This window comes from Maniola hyperantus, chromosome 8, assembly GCF_902806685.2.
Source record: "Maniola hyperantus chromosome 8, iAphHyp1.2, whole genome shotgun sequence".
Classification (NCBI taxonomy): domain Eukaryota; kingdom Metazoa; phylum Arthropoda; class Insecta; order Lepidoptera; family Nymphalidae; genus Maniola; species Maniola hyperantus.
The window spans coordinates 8,192,163-8,208,670 of NC_048543.1; the positions used below are offsets into that span (position 1 = coordinate 8,192,163).

At 35.1% G+C, this 16,508-nt stretch overlaps 1 protein-coding gene across 1 annotated transcript in view; it reads left to right on the plus strand.

The window, feature by feature from the left end:
- LOC117984742 (uncharacterized) overlaps positions 1-16,508 on the plus strand; it is a 47,597-nt gene that overhangs the window by 518 nt on the left and 30,571 nt on the right. Inside the window, exons 3-18 of the mRNA XM_034971382.2 lie at positions 290-430; positions 1,559-1,711; positions 1,888-1,955; positions 2,673-2,793; positions 2,886-2,962; positions 3,053-3,179; positions 3,268-3,338; positions 3,417-3,727; positions 4,543-4,723; positions 6,242-6,371; positions 7,940-8,080; positions 8,518-8,649; positions 8,891-8,980; positions 9,803-9,867; positions 10,467-10,648; positions 11,335-11,515. Of these exons, the coding sequence (XP_034827273.2) occupies positions 290-430; positions 1,559-1,711; positions 1,888-1,955; positions 2,673-2,793; positions 2,886-2,962; positions 3,053-3,179; positions 3,268-3,338; positions 3,417-3,727; positions 4,543-4,723; positions 6,242-6,371; positions 7,940-8,080; positions 8,518-8,649; positions 8,891-8,980; positions 9,803-9,867; positions 10,467-10,648; positions 11,335-11,515 (2,171 nt within the window). The remainder of the gene's footprint in view (positions 1-289; positions 431-1,558; positions 1,712-1,887; positions 1,956-2,672; positions 2,794-2,885; positions 2,963-3,052; positions 3,180-3,267; positions 3,339-3,416; positions 3,728-4,542; positions 4,724-6,241; positions 6,372-7,939; positions 8,081-8,517; positions 8,650-8,890; positions 8,981-9,802; positions 9,868-10,466; positions 10,649-11,334; positions 11,516-16,508) is intronic.

Sequence of the window (16,508 nt, forward strand, 5' to 3'; positions counted from 1 at the left end):
AGGCAATAACAGTCGGTTTATTGCTGGATGAGTAGAAATTGAAGTCTTAGCTGCAGGCTAAAACTGTATGGATATACCTCCATGATTAAGTTGCGAGTAAGCGAGGACCTTTAGTAAAAAGTGGTCACTGCTCTTAAAAATGCTAGTTTGTTATGTTATGAATTTCATCAAAATTAGTTTAGTGACTCAATAATACTGCAAAATAATTGTGGATGTCTGGTTTACATTCAGGAAACATGAAATCATTATAATACTTAACAGTTATTAAATGTATTTTGTATTTTTATAGAGAGAAGAGTTTGTAGATATGACTTTAGTAGCTGAAGGACATTTAGTAAAAGTTCACAAAAATTTGATTTCTTTGGCAAGTCCTTATATCAAAAATCTAATACAATCAGTGCCATGTACACATCCTACAATTTTCTTGTCGGTAAGTAAAAACAAATTAATAGAATATTAGCCATGTTCTAATATTCCCCTTTCCTCTCCAACTAAGCGTAAAGCTTGTGCTAGGAGTAGGTACGACAATAGTGCAATGGGCGGGGTTTGAACCGTCGACCTTTCGGTTTTCAGTCCACTCCTGTACCCGTTGAGCTATTGAGGCTCTCAATTATCCCAATAGTTTCAAATTTTAATAGACTAAAAGGTAGGTATATTTTTTATATTTCACTAGAGGATGCCAGCGACTGCATCCATGAGGATTTAGATTTTTAATCCGAATTCCATAGAACCTTTGATTTTCTGGAATAAAAAGTAGCATCCAAGGACCGAGATACAAGCTATCTCTACCTTTCTTCGAAATTAGTTAAGGGCATGGGCCATGAAAAGGTAACAGACAGATACACTTTTACATTCATAATAATATTAAGTATGGATTATAATAAATATGTATAAGACCGGCTAAGACTCACATCTTGTTTGTCAGAGTTCTTTAAGTCCTTCAAGTCAAGAGTGAATAGGCATCTTCTAGACAAGCACACTCCATCTTAGGCTGCATCATCACTTGTCACCAGGTCTGATTGCAGCCAAGCGCTAGTCTATAAATTACAAAAAAGTTTGTCCCTTTTCCTATGAGCGTTTACACGCGACGCGGCATTCAGGACATAGTGGGTTGTGACATGCAAGGTGTGTCTGTCTGTCTGTCAAGAAACCTACAGGGTACATCCCGTGGATCTAGAATCATGAAATTTGGCAGGTCGGTAGGTCTTATAGGAGGCATTCGGGACAAAATCTGAAAACCGTGAATTTGCATCACACAAAAGAAAATTAAATTGTGGTCATGAATTAAAAATTTGTATTTTCAATTTTCGAAGTAAGATAACTATGTATATCAAATGGGATATCATTTGAAAGAGCTTCACTTGTGCATTCTAAAACAGATTTTTATTTATTTTTATGTATCGTAGTTTTTGAATTATCGTGCAAAATGTCGAAAAAATACGACTGTAGTACGGAACCCTCGTCGCGCGAGCATGACTCGCACTTGGCCGGTTTTTTTTTCCCCACCTCACATTTTATATCTGATAGAATAAAGCGAATTTTTTTGTTGTAATTTCAGAATATCACACATGATGTGTTGTACCATCTTCTAGAATACATGTACACTGGTGAAGTCTGTGTAGAAATTGAAAAACTTAATGATTTCTTAAAAGCAGCTAAGGAACTACAATTACCTGGTATTGGAAATGACTTGTCACATGCAACAAATTTGGTGAGATTCTTTTTTCTTTTTTTAGGGTTCGGGTTTTTTAATGGCACAACCCAACATTATCATGAACTACTAGGTAGAATGAACTTTGTTTTTTATTACCTGTTACTTATTTTACCTGTACCTAAATTATTTTTTAGAACATACTTTTGTATAATGCAAACAAAAATCTGTTTCAGAGCAAAAAACAGTGTGATAATGCTACAGAATCATTATCTGTAGGAGAAAACATTAACACAGAAGTTAGGTAATTCATACTATATTTTATACTAGCTTATGCCCGCGACTTCGTCCGCGTGGACTACTTACAAGTTTCAAACTCTTGTTTTACCCCTTTAGGAATTGAATTTTCAAAAATCTTTTCTTAGCGGATGTCTACGTCGTTATAGCTATCTGCTTGGCAAATTGAAGGCTGATCCTAGTTCTAAATAATAAAAACTCGTTCTGACTGATAGCTGTTCTGATAGCGGTTGTTACAGCTAGTAAAAATTATAATTTATTTCAGTCATACTTATCTAATTAACTAATTTGTTGACTGACTTTAAAAAAAAAACTCGCCGTGACCGAATTTCGGCCACAGCAGCCAATCTCTATAGAGATAAGACATCTGTGCTGTGTGTGTTAATACAACTGTACTCTCTGTTCCCTCACTCTTATAGCCCAATGGGTTATCGGGGCTAGTACCGAAAATTTCTTAACACAAAACCCATACACGTACTCCCACATACACACAGATTAATAATTACATACTGCCCGCAACTTCGTGTGGATTTCGGTTTTGAAACACCCTGTGGGAACTCTTTGGTTTTCCAGTATAAAAAGTAGCCCGTAACTCTCCACGCTACGCGTAAATAATTACGCCGATTCATTGCTCCTTTGCGGCGTAATAAGGACAAAGTGACAAACACACTTTCGCATTTGTGGGAATTCTAATTTATTTATCTTTATTTCTTTTACTACATAGGCCATTTGAATATGATCCAAGTGATGCTGCTATTGACTCAAACATAAATGATATTTCACATATAAAAGTACCACCATCACAGAGTGCTAATAATAAAGATTTGCTACATGTGGAGATATTGGTAAGATTATTTTTAGTTTATTTTTGCCTATTAATTGTTAATCGATTGTGGCTTAAGTATTTAAATAAATGATACAAAATTACCTTTTTCAGATTAATGGAAATGTTAACAATGCCTCAGAAGCCTCAGACAGTTTGCCTAGTAATAAAATCCAGATTTTAGATAACAGGTAAATTACTATACATAATATTATAACCTATACCTACCCTACCTAACTTATTTTATTGAAATTAATTATTTTATTTGACTTTGTTATTAGGCGAATAGAGTATAGAACAAGTAATGCAGCTATTAAAACAAATGCAAATGAAAATATTCTAGACATTGATGTGGCACTATCAGATAATGCTAGTAATAATCACAGTTTGCCATTTGCAACAAGTTCGGTGAGAATAATTCACAACATTTTATTTTTTGTGCACCCATATTAATATTATTAAGTATGTTCCTAGATTGATCTTAATTTTTTTTTAGATTAATGGACAGAATGCAAATATTTCAGAAGTTTTACCTATAGTGACTGATATTGAAATATTAGAAAACGGGTAAAGTACTTAATAAAATGGATTGTGAATGGATTAATTTGTTGAGTTTTTTAATCAATGTTTTTTAATTGATAACAGGCACGTAGACTATGGGACGAGTGAAGCTGCTATTAAAACGATGAACAACTTGTTACATACAAAAGTGGCGTCCTCAAGTGCTGAGAATAATCATAACGATTATTCTCAATCTGTAAACGTTATGGAAGTAGATGATGCTAATAATTTTGATGAGTTTTTAAAGTTTCCTAATCCACAAAGAACATCAAACCAAGAAATTGTAACTGTTAAGAAAAACAGTGTGACTAGTCAACAAACTAAAAAGTTAGAAATCAACGACCCTATCAATAAAGAAACGCAGCTCAAGTTTTCTTTGGCTCTTGACACTAACAGTATGTATACAACCTAAGGGCTTCCGAACGGTCAAGCACGTAGATTTTTGCTGGAGCCAAGCATTTTGAGCCTTTACAAAGTTTGCTTGATACTTGAGTCAAAGCATCAAGCTGAGCATGTGCTTGACGGTGATTGATGAGATCTTATATTTTTGTTTGACGCAACGTTCGGACAGTGTTGGAGAAATGAGAAAAGTGCCGTTTGCTATCTCAAGCTGCTTGACGGGCGCAAGCAAAACAAAACTACGTACTTGACCGTCTTGGAAGCCCTTTACACCTCAATATGCATCCTCGTATGTCAACGCTGCGTGCGGTGTAAATATGGTGTAAATGTTTTCGACGCAAATCAGAATCTTTCCACGTAAGGGACTAGATACAGCAGGCGCGAGGAAGGGACACTGAAAACAAAATGTATGGCGCTATATGGAGTGAAATACAATATGCTTGCCGCGTGTCTGTTATATTTCATAGAACACCATACATTTTGTCTTCACTGTAGCGATGGGCGATCAATTCGAATGTTATTATTCAAATAATAACTGAGCAATCGAAAAACTATCGATTGATTTCGATAGTTCATCGATCGAAAAACAATGGAGTGTGTTCGATTCTTCAATTGTTATTTAGCGCGTGCCGCGTTCACATCTTCCTGTCTGGCACCCGAGTCGCTTGCCCTTAATCGAAAATGTTCTCTGTATAGTGGTTTACGAAACAAAACCTAAATATTTATTGGTATTTTACTTTTATTTTTCTGAACTATTGTAAACTTCCAAGTAATGAATTGCTTTATGTAATTTTTTCTTTTAATGTTTCAGTTATGCCCCAACAATATACTGTCTCAAATAGAGGCTCTTTACAAATGATACTCAACCGTTACATATACAGCATGCACTACAGCGCAAACGGTGGGGTGAAACGTCGATGGCGGTGTGTAGACTATCGTTTATTGCGTTGTGGAGCTTATGTTGATACAGTTAATGATAAAGTAACTGAGAGGTAATTATCATACATCTCATCACCATAACAATCGCTGGCCAACTTTACTTGGCACTTGTCGCTTCCCAGTTAGGCCATAGTCCACTACGATGGTCAATCACGAATTCGCAGATTTCACACACCTTTAAGAACATTATGGAGAACCCTCGGGCATGCAACTTTCCTCATGATGTTTTCCGTCACTGTTACAGAAACTGATATATACGGTATTTTACACCAAGCAAGAAAAAACCAAAAAATGTTTAAACCGTATAGTATTAGCAATAAGCAATCGAAAAATGTTAATTTCAGTTTATAAAATTATAATTGAATTTTATAATTCATCTTAAAGATTTCATTTTTTTATCTGTTCTACAAATATTCAAAACGCATTATACCGTTGCCGCCATGTTAATTCCGATTGTGACGTCACATGGATTGAAGTTGTATGTAATGTATTTCACTGAGAAAATGTTGTTTATCAATCCGTTGACGTCATCACAGCTCATGAACCTGAAAAGATGGCAGGTAGCGTTTTCGCGGCGAAATTTAAATGTATTTTTATGGCACTTATCAATTGAATAAATTTTTTGTGAATTTTTGTTAGTTTATTATCACTTTAGGATCAAGTTCAGACTTTTCAAAAGAGAGTAAAATACCTTATTGCTTACAGTGATTGCAAAAGAAGTAGTCCAAACATAGCGGCAGTTGCAACATAGCGGTTTGCACAGATCAGAGAAGTTTCACCAGTTTCTGAATACCAATGGTTTTGCAATGCTGGCTGTTCTTTGCTTCACCATGTCTTAAGTTTAATCATGAGTCGCTGCTTGATACCTACAATACCAAGTCATCATCAACAGTTCCTGAATCTTCATAGCTTAGGCGGGAAGTAAGCATCAGGATTAAGGAGTTGGATCCAGAAATTGAACAAATAAAAATCATGCAAATCGGTCCAGAAATCTCGTGGTGTAAATAGGTACATCTCTGAAATGGGCATACTTATATGTACAAGTACGCTGGAAAATATGTGCTACTCAATATGACAGTACTTTTTTGTGTTGATTCTAAGCGCCACACCGAGAGCGTACTGGGAATTAAAATTGACACTGTGTCAAATGGCATATGTGTTTATAATGTTGACTGTGGCTAATTCCGTTGTACACAATCTCTAAACTAAACTAAAATGGCACGTCTATATCTATTGCTATCCCTTTCATAATGTTGCTTGCGAAAACGGATAGCACTAGATTTAGACCTGTTAAGAGATTGTGTACAAGAGAATCGGCCCCATAGTCTCATCACTCGTTAATTAGTTCTAGGACGCTCATGATGCTCACTGTTCCTATCAGCGCCAAAATATCGAAAATCAATTATTTGCTTGAAAAACATGTCGGAATCGCAGTTCCAGCGTACTTGTATTAGTAGAGGTCAGTGACAGTTTACCTACATAGGAAAAATACGCGCTTGATCTCGAGGGCCTCCTTTTTGGAAGTGGAAGGTTTAAAAATTCTACCCATTTCAATATAAAGTTTGTTTCAGAAAAAGTTGCCATACACATGCGTTTCACGACAACAAAATATTAAAGAAGATCAAAGCCAATTTGATTTTCGGAACATTATGCACAGCATTAGACGAAGCGAAAAAATTGAACGACATGCAAGATGCAGTGGTAATTACAACAGATTTAGACTGACTGAATTGGACTGAATACTTAATAAAAATGTTGAAATACAAAATTGAAATGTGTTTTAAGTTTTAACTTGTTTGAAGTAGATAATTGCCCCTATTATCGCTATCCTACTTCGACTTAACCAATTAGAGCCAGAGATCGGACTCCCGATTAAGATCCGCGGGGTGATTACGTAAAACTTTTCAGTAGCGACAGCAATAGCAATGCGATAGTTCATTTGCTGTCTCTCTTCTATTTTGCTTTGTGGCTATTGCTGTCTCTCTCTAGCCGGACGTTTGACAGCAATGATCGCGAGATTGGCTGCCGCGAGATACGTAATCACCCCGCCGACCTCGCTCTCACTCGTCAGTCGAAATCATAGAGATCGAAATAGCGAAGTGGCCATAGAGTAGGTTGTATACACGCTGTATATTTCGAAGTATCTGTGGTGAAGTATGACTGACGCTTGGATGAATGATTACCTTGATTATTAGGTACCTATTGACGCTGACAGTGAGAGAAAGAAGGTCAGGAAAAGTTGTACTACGAAGTAGTAAATTGGGAAAAGGTCAATAGGGGATTCCAACATCAATGGTCAATATCAATAATCTTGCCAATAATAACCAACACAGACCAGTAAGAGGCCCCGCAGACGGTCAAGCATGTTTGAAAAACATGCTTGACCGTCTGCGGTCGTTTTTCACGTAATAGTCAAACAAACTAGATACGTGTTTGGCAAATTTGATTGACGGTCTGTTTGTCAAACATGCTTGACGGTGTACGGCTATGTTTGTCAAACAAACGTTCCATTTTAGCTCCATATTTATTTCAGTAAATTTTCATGTGTGAATATACCTATCTCGCTGTTTCCATTCCAACCATTCTCGTGCCAAACGTCTTCTTTTTATTTCTTTTTATAAACACATTGTTAGAGTTAATGCAAGAATTCCTTTGTCCGCGGTGCTCATCAGCCCCTTATGCTCAGCGCAGTATCCCTTTCGGATTCTGCGTCGAAAGTGACGCCTTGTTTGACAAGCCGTTGACAGACCAATGATATTTTAACCGTGCTTTTGTGTTTGGTGACGTCATCAAACAAAACACATGCTTGATTCTTGAACGTTTACGGGGCCTCTAATCCGGAGATCACATCCCTATTAATCTGTGACTATATTGTTTAAGTCTACACCAGTATCAGTATATATAATCTTTTATCCTAGTCCAGCTAGCCGGAGATCCAAACCAACTGTGGATAACCAATTTGTGGTTTTGGCTTGCACAGTGCACTGTTACTACTATTTTTGTTATTTGTATCAATTTCCTATACAGAATTGCTGCTAAAAAAAATTAGAAAGATTACGGTGTAAAATGGCACAATCACAGTTCGCATTGTCGTGGGATTCTTATAAAACTAATATCTGCTCAGGGTTTAGTTCTTTTCAGCAGGTAAGATTTCGAATAAAGTGTTTATTCGAAATTTTTATTTATTATGTAAAATGTAGTGTTGAGCTGCCATCAATAAAGTCTTTACATTTTTAAGATCTTATTGACATTTATTTTATTATTTATAGAATGGAGAGCTGGTTGATATGACTTTGGCGGCAGATGGTCATTTGGTAAAAGTGCATCAGGTGCTAATTGCATTGGCAAGCCCTTATTTGAAGGAACTAATCACAACTGTACCTACTCAACACCCTGTTGTATTCCTGAATGTACGTGAGTTAACAGTGTGTTCCAAGAATGCAAAATTTACACTAGCCTAGTAGTGTCAATTTTCCTAGCTCACTACTGGTCTGCCCCAAGTAGTACTAGGGCAGACCAGTAGTGAGCTAGGAAAATTGTTTTGAAGAGAATTAAGACTTATAGAATATTACTATCCTTTTTACAATAATTGTTCACGTCACGTTGTGTTTAGGCTTGCAATTAACTATTATTATGTTTTAGAGATTTGTAGCAACCTATTGAACACTATTTTTAAAGCAACAAAAGTTTATATACCCACTGCCTTTGCAGTGGGATGGTTTTGCACCATGCAGACTCTGCACATATTATTATCATTGCGAATGTGAAGCTCTCATTCTGAAGCAAGCGTATAAGTTAAGCAGGAACTTTGAGACTAATGACTTTTAATTTTATTGTTCTTTTATAGAATGTGTCACATGAAACTTTATCTCTAATATTGGAGTACATATACACTGGAGAGGTGGGAGTACCAGCTGAGAATATATCATCTTTCATTGAAGCTGCTAAAGCTCTTCGTATAAGGGGCCTTGAAAGTATTGTAAGTTTAAAAAAAATGAAAGAATAGGCTATCATAGACTCCATATCCGTATCATAGGGTCCAATGTCGCCTACCAGTGACGTTGAAGACTCAACGTTTTGTTACAAGTTCCCTAACTGTGCCACCGCCTGTATCAAAGGGAGATATAATTTGGTTTTTAGCATGTTACTTAACAAAATTTAATTTAAATAAAATTTGGTTTTATTTTATTTTATGGTTAATTTTACTGTTTTGTTTGTAGACTGACAGTGGCAGTACAACAGCAAGCATGGATACTTCTATGGATAACATTAGCCTGGATAACACGAGGATTAGGAAAAAGTCAGTTCAAGTATGTTATATTAACTTGCTTCCTTGTTGATCTGTTTGTTTCTTGGTTCAGCACAAATTTTGCAATCGATTTTAAATTAGCTTCCTTTGAGCTAGATTTGAAACATAGATAGATAGAAATACTTTGTTGGACACATATAAAACAATTGTATGCAAAGGTGGCCTTATTGCTCAGAGCAATCTCCACCAGGCAACTTTAAGTGATAGGAGAAACTAGGTGTGTTGGATAGTACTTACACGCAATACACAGGATCTTATGTAGTAGTAAAATATATATAAATGAATAATTAAATTTTATTAATAAACATATTAAATAACTATTTCAATAATAAACATAGGTTGGGGTGCCAGCTATGTACTCTCCCAGTGTGCTTGGGTGCTGCTGGTCCCCTTTTGGATTGCGTCCAAAGGGGAAGAGCAGTATTCAGGCTGGTGCGCCACGGTAACATGGTTAATAATTTCTCTTTGGGGATATTGTTGGCTATGGCTAATGACCTGGCAGGGGGGAGGTTTCTCCGTGTGTCCCTTTGACTAGCAGAAGGCACAATAGACGAAGCGAAGGATGGGACGCTGGCGACGTGAGCGGGATCGCCGCCTGCCGTCCTGCAGCTCCGGCCGGTCGGCCTGCAGTGATCGCCCGTTGAGGCGCACTTCGTTGTTGCGTCCCAGATGTGCGGCATGGGACCCACTCGCAAGGTCCCCTGTGGAGGGTCTGCCTCAGCGGATGCAAGATATGCACTATACAAGATACATTAGTGGCAGTATACTGCAAATCGTAGGAATTTATATATTGATAGAATAGCTTCCATTGTTTTATTTGCAGATAATTTTACCGCCGAGTGCAAAAAACATATATGCCAACGTCAATTCAGATTCTTCAGGAGTGACGTATGATATTTTTTTAATTTCCACGTTTATTATTTTAGTTATAAGTTATAACCATAATTATAGCTTATTCCCGCGATTTCGTCCGCGTGGACTACACAAATTTCAAACCCCTATTTTAACGCCTTAGGGGTTGTATTTTCAAAAATGCTTAGCAGGTGACTACATCATAATAGGCTATCTGCATACCAAATTTCAGCACAATCCGTCCATTAGTTTGAGCCGTGCGTTGATAGATCAGTCAGTCAGACAGTTCGCCAGTCAGCTTTTCCTTTTATATATATACAGATTAAGTATATAATGGCGCCGATTCTGTTGTCCTTCTCTAAGCTAAGTTGAGAGTATATGCATCCTTTTCTTCTTCATATTGCTAAATAAAGACAGAACGTGAATTTTACATTTAAATACTCTAAATTTTAGTGCACGCTACAAAGTTAAACAATAGGCTTGCGACTGGCAGCTAAAGTAAATTTAAAACTGTAAAACTGTGTCTGTCCTTTCATATTACATTAGTAAGAAGTAAGAAGAGGATGCAAATACTCTAAAATTTAGTTGTGCTCAGAATCAATACCATTATAATTATTACTGCATTTTTATTTCAGCTCTGTACAGAAGCCTTTAGTAGATTCACAAAATGACAACATGCATAATTACACGGACGATACGCTCGATGACTTTGATTACGATACTGATGATGATAGTAAAGACAATAAAGTTCACACACCAGGCAAGCCTAACAACAAGTCAATAATGTCAGCAAAAGATTCTGCGGAAACCAGAAAATGTGAGTTAAACAATTTCTGTTTTAAGATACTTTCTTTGATCTAACCATTTTCTGTAGAACAATTATCTAGGCCCTAGAATCTAAAGAGTTTGCTTTGCTGGTTTGGTAATTATTAACTAGCTACAACTCAAGCCTATTTAGAATTCTTGTTCAGGAAGCCTCACCGACTAGCGAATGTTGGTCAATCTACACTAGTATTTATAAATAGATCATAAGTTTGGATGTAGGAGGTAATCTCCAAAACTTCTCATTTGATTTCAAAAATGATTTCACAGATCGATAGAACCTATTCGTGGGCATCATTGAATTTTTAATAATGCTAACATTCCATACTATTATATGGAAAAATATATTGAATCAATTATATTCCTAGCTAAGACGTCACAACATGGCGGAAACGGTTTCCTTTTGTTATTTCGTACGCATTATACTAGCAGCTTAAGTTAGATGCTAAATACGTTACTAGCTTATGCTCGCGACATCGTCCGCGTGGATTACACAAATTTCAAACCCATATTTTACTCCCTCAGGGGTCGAATTTTCAAAAATCCTTTCTTAGCGGCCGTCTACGTCATAATAGCTATCTACATGCCAAATTTCAGCCCGATCCGTCCAGTAGTTTCGAGCTGTGCGTTGATAGGTCAGTCAGCCAGTCAGCTTTCCTTTTTATATATAGATTTTTTCAGTGGGTACAAATCTACAGTTCACGGTATCAATCCGCGGCGCGTTGCAAGTGATACTGAATCGCTACATCTACAATTTGCACTCGTCCCAAACTAATGGCATGCGACGTTGGCGTTGCACAGACTATCGGAGTAAGAAATGTCCAGCTCTCGTCACCACCAAAGGCAACGTTGTTTTAAACAGGTGAATATATACCTTAACTATCCGCCAATCTATAAATTAAACAAAGTGTTCTGGCGCGCTTCGATTGGTCAATTTTCGCGCTAGATATTGCAACCAAAATACATTAGTAAAAATGTAATATTTTATTCAGAGTAGGTACATAGTACACTTTATGAATGTAGTGTTGTTTGTTGCAACTTCATCCCATACAGGCCTAAGTTGTGAAGACTCCTTCTGTTCCAACTTTCATGACGCGTATTGTAACCAAATTTTCGACACATTGTAGCATTTTATAACCATATTTATATTTAAGTAGGTAGATATAAAATAAAACAACTGTACTAAACACGATAAAATGTATTTAACAGGCATACAATCTACAATGATTCTTAAAATTCCATGTAAACTACTATATACACATAAACTATTCAAAGAATAAAGTGGTAAGCTACGAAGTTAACGAACAAACGTGTTGATGAACCATTCGCTCATTTGCTGGATGACACTTATTGTTACCTATAAAAACTCATATACTATAAAAACTATAAATGCTCACACAAATGCACAGATAATGTTCAAATTGGCTCGACACCTCTATGGTAATGAGTAATGACGAAGTTGCGTGGAAGAAACTGAATGAGCTTGAAGTTGCCCACAAGTTGGTGTAGTGTATTGTTACATTGATAGTATTGTTTAGTACGCCTCAGGTCGATATGGCAATCAAGGAGTGAACGTGAGAGATTTTGATAAAGAAGAGAGAAGTTAAGACAGTGGGCTTTAATAGTGATGATAAATTAAATCCAATGATTACTAATGAAAGTTATCATTTATCAATTATTTGTCAGGTAAGGCCAAATACTAAGTAATTAAAAATCAAGCAAAGCATCTGCTGTATTATTTCAAAGTAAGAATCTTAATCATCTAAACAGGCTTCTATAATAATTAGAAGCTAACAACCTAGTGTTTACTTTTATCTCAATGTATAAAATAAATAGCAGAAGAGGGTAGGTGATAAATACAGAAGTAAAACCAACCAAGTCGAATATTAACTGAATTGTATTTGTTCAGCATTGATCTATTTATATTAAAATGAATCTACCACCCATTTCGCTAAGGTGTTTAGTCATGGAGAAGAAAGGGCAAAGAAACTCCATAACACACATCTTTTAAAACATTAGAACGTTGAGCAAAGTAGTAGGTACATATTTGGTACACAGTTACAACAGGTAATCTATAAAAGGCAAATGATTACATTACATTATAATACAATATAAGAATACTTAACTTCAGTAAGGTCCGCTGTGTTTGCTCTGGGCTGTCGATACAAGACTGTCCCCTCTCTGTCGAGGTAGGGTACTTTTATAACACTGCCATCGCAAACAAGGCGGATATCGACTATCACATGATCTTAATATTAATCATTATTTATTTTAGGTTTGTTGACAAAAGGTATGTTGACACGCCCAATTTACAATAATAAAATCAGTGACATTGATGGTCTACGTATTAATAATTTACAATAATAATAAGCGACTTAAATTGTCAGTTTACACAACATTATTATTTCACATAATAGCTATTGCCAACTGTATGTTGACAATAGCTTAATATAATGTCACTCTTAGTATATTGACAATATTTAATTTACAATGAATAATTAGTGACATGTATTGATAATTTATATAATATTATTTTTCATATTTTCATATTCCTAGATACCAAATTAAACAAGAATAAACAATAATAGTTTTACACTATTGTATTGTATGATGACAGTAAGAAACTAGGAACATTGACATTGTATCCGGAAACGGAATAACGATTCTGTTTTAAACATCACAACAAACATTTACTTCAGACTCCCAAGTTTATGATTAGATGAATTTTAGCATAATAATTATGTATCCAATTTTATCGTAATATAACACGGCCATACTGACAAGTACTTCGCTCCCGAAGTACATAGGGAAATACGGAGAGAAAGGAAAAAAAATCCTTATGTTTTGTTTTTTTTTTTTTTTTTTAATACCATTCGGCAATAATAACATTTGTCCCTTTTAGGATTAAAAACTCTTGTCCCGTTTGGGAATCTCAACGTTTGTCTCATTCGGGAATCTCAAAATATTTATTTTTATTATTTATTACCGTTATAAATTTACTATAATATGTATTTATTATTACATTTACCATATTTATTTATTTTATTTTTAATTTATTTACTTTTATTATTATCAATATTTGTTCCATTCGGAAATCTCAAGCTCGTCCCATTCGGGAATCTCGATATTTAGTTCCATTCGGAAATCTCAAGCTCGTCCCATTCGGGAATCTCGATATTTAGTTCCATTCGGAAATCTCAAGCTCGTCCCATTCGGGAATCTCGATATGTGTTCCTTTCGGAAATCTCTCAGTTCGTTCCTTTCGGAAATCTCTCAAGTTTTGTTTTTTTTTTTTTGTTTTTTTTTTTTGTCCCATTGGGAGTCTTAACATTTTGTCCCATTGGGAGTCTTAACATTTTGTCACATAGTGAGTCTTAACATTTTGTCACATAGTGAGTCTTAACATTTTGTCCCATTGGGAGTCTTAACATTTTGTCACAATATAGTGAGTCGTAACATTTTGTCCCATTGAACTTTTTGTCACATGGTGAGTCTTAACATTTTGTCCCATTGGGAGTCTTAACATTTTGCCACATAGTAAGTCTTAACATTTTGTAAATTTTTTTTTTTTTTTTTTTTTTTCTTTTTCTTTTTTTTTTCTTTTCCCTTTCCTTCCTCTCCGTTCTCCTTCTGTCATTTAGCATAAATTATTAGTATGTTTTATTATAATTCGGCCATCTTGATAAGTACTTCGTTCCCGAAGTACATAGGAAAATAGAAAACTGCAGCCCGTGAAATTAAATCAACTACGGCAACAAAAGCACCGACACAAAAAAAAATAAGATTGTGCCATTCGCAAAACAAAATTCAATGATTCAATGTCAATGTTACTGTCATAAAAACTAGGATAGACGTCAGACCGAAATTAGAGTAGAAGAGAATATGTTTTCTTTGTTGATTATGTCTTATAAACAAGTGTAGTGTATGCAAACCAACTCAAAACAAGAATAAATTGATAACACGTAACGTAGGTATTTATAAAATTAAAATGTTCTGATAGCATTACTGAACAGAAAAAACTTGAGCAGGTAATCTGCCTTACGTTGCTAAAAAAGTAATTTAGTTAAATAATAAAAGTTACATGAATGGACCATCTCTTTTGTGTTGTTTTAAGAGAAGATAAATGGTAGAGTTATTTTAAGAAGCAAAATAAATAAATAAATATAGTTTATGTTTAAGTTACATAAATCAGAATAAGGTAATTTCTTCAAGTTTCGAGTTGTAAGTACGATGCAATTTCTCAAAAGCAAACCTACTGATTTGATTATTATTATTGTTTCGGTATATCATAACTTTCTAAATGATTTCACATTGTTATATACTTTATCAAAAACCGTTCGGCCAATCTGACCTCTAACTAGACTTATTCTTATCCAAATAAATTATACCACAAACACGTGGTTTAACGTTAAAAGTTGCACAAAGTTCACTTTAAAGCAGCACATAAATAGACTTCACTTATCTTTCAAAATTGAAGCGACGTTCTAACCAAAGGTGCCACACGAGCACCAAGTGCCGATGACAAAAGCGCTGCAGGGTGCTTTGGGATCATCGGACACGAACACCACGTGCCGCCGACGACAGGTGGCAGCCTGTCGCTTCGAGGAGAGGCCACATCCACGATTACTGAAAGCATTTGAAAAGTATTAGTATTGCGACAAGAAAAGAATTATCGTATCCCACTTCTGATGAGAGATTTTGATAAAGAAGAGAGAAGTTAAGACAGTGGGCTTTAATAGTGATGATAAATTAAATCCAATGATTACTAATGAAAGTTATCATTTATCAATTATTTGTCAGGTAAGGCCAAATACTAAGTAATTAAAAATCAAGCAAAGCATCTGCTGTATTATTTCAAAGTAAGAATCTTAATCATCTAAACAGGCTTCTATAATAATTAGAAGCTAACAACCTAGTGTTTACTTTTATCTCAATGTATAAAATAAATAGCAGAAGAGGGTAGGTGATAAATACAGAAGTAAAACCAACCAAGTCGAATATTAACTGAATTGTATTTGTTCAGCATTGATCTATTTATATTAAAATGAATCTACCACCCATTTCGCTAAGGTGTTTAGTCATGGAGAAGAAAGGGCAAAGAAACTCCATAACACACATCTTTTAAAACATTAGAACGTTGAGCAAAGTAGTAGGTACATATTTGGTACACAGTTACAACAGGTAATCTATAAAAGGCAAATGATTACATTACATTATAATACAATATAAGAATACTTAACTTCAGTAAGGTCCGCTGTGTTTGCTCTGGGCTGTCGATACAAGACTGTCCCCTCTCTGTCGAGGTAGGGTACTTTTATAACACTGCCATCGCAAACAAGGCGGATATCGACTATCACATGATCTTAATATTAATCATTATTTATTTTAGGTTTGTTGACAAAAGGTATGTTGACACGCCCAATTTACAATAATAAAATCAGTGACATTGATGGTCTACGTATTAATAATTTACAATAATAATAAGCGACTTAAATTGTCAGTTTACACAACATTATTATTTCACATAATAGCTATTGCCAACTGTATGTTGACAATAGCTTAATATAATGTCACTCTTAGTATATTGACAATATTTAATTTACAATGAATAATTAGTGACATGTATTGATAATTTATATAATATTATTTTTCATATTTTCATATTCCTAGATACCAAATTAAACAAGAATAAACAATAATAGTTTTACACTATTGTATTGTATGATGACAGTAAGAAACTAGGAACATTGACATTGTATCCGGAAACGGAATAACGATTCTGTTTTAAACATCACAACAAACATTTACTTCAGACTCCCAAGTTTATGATTAGATGAATTTTAGCATAATAATTA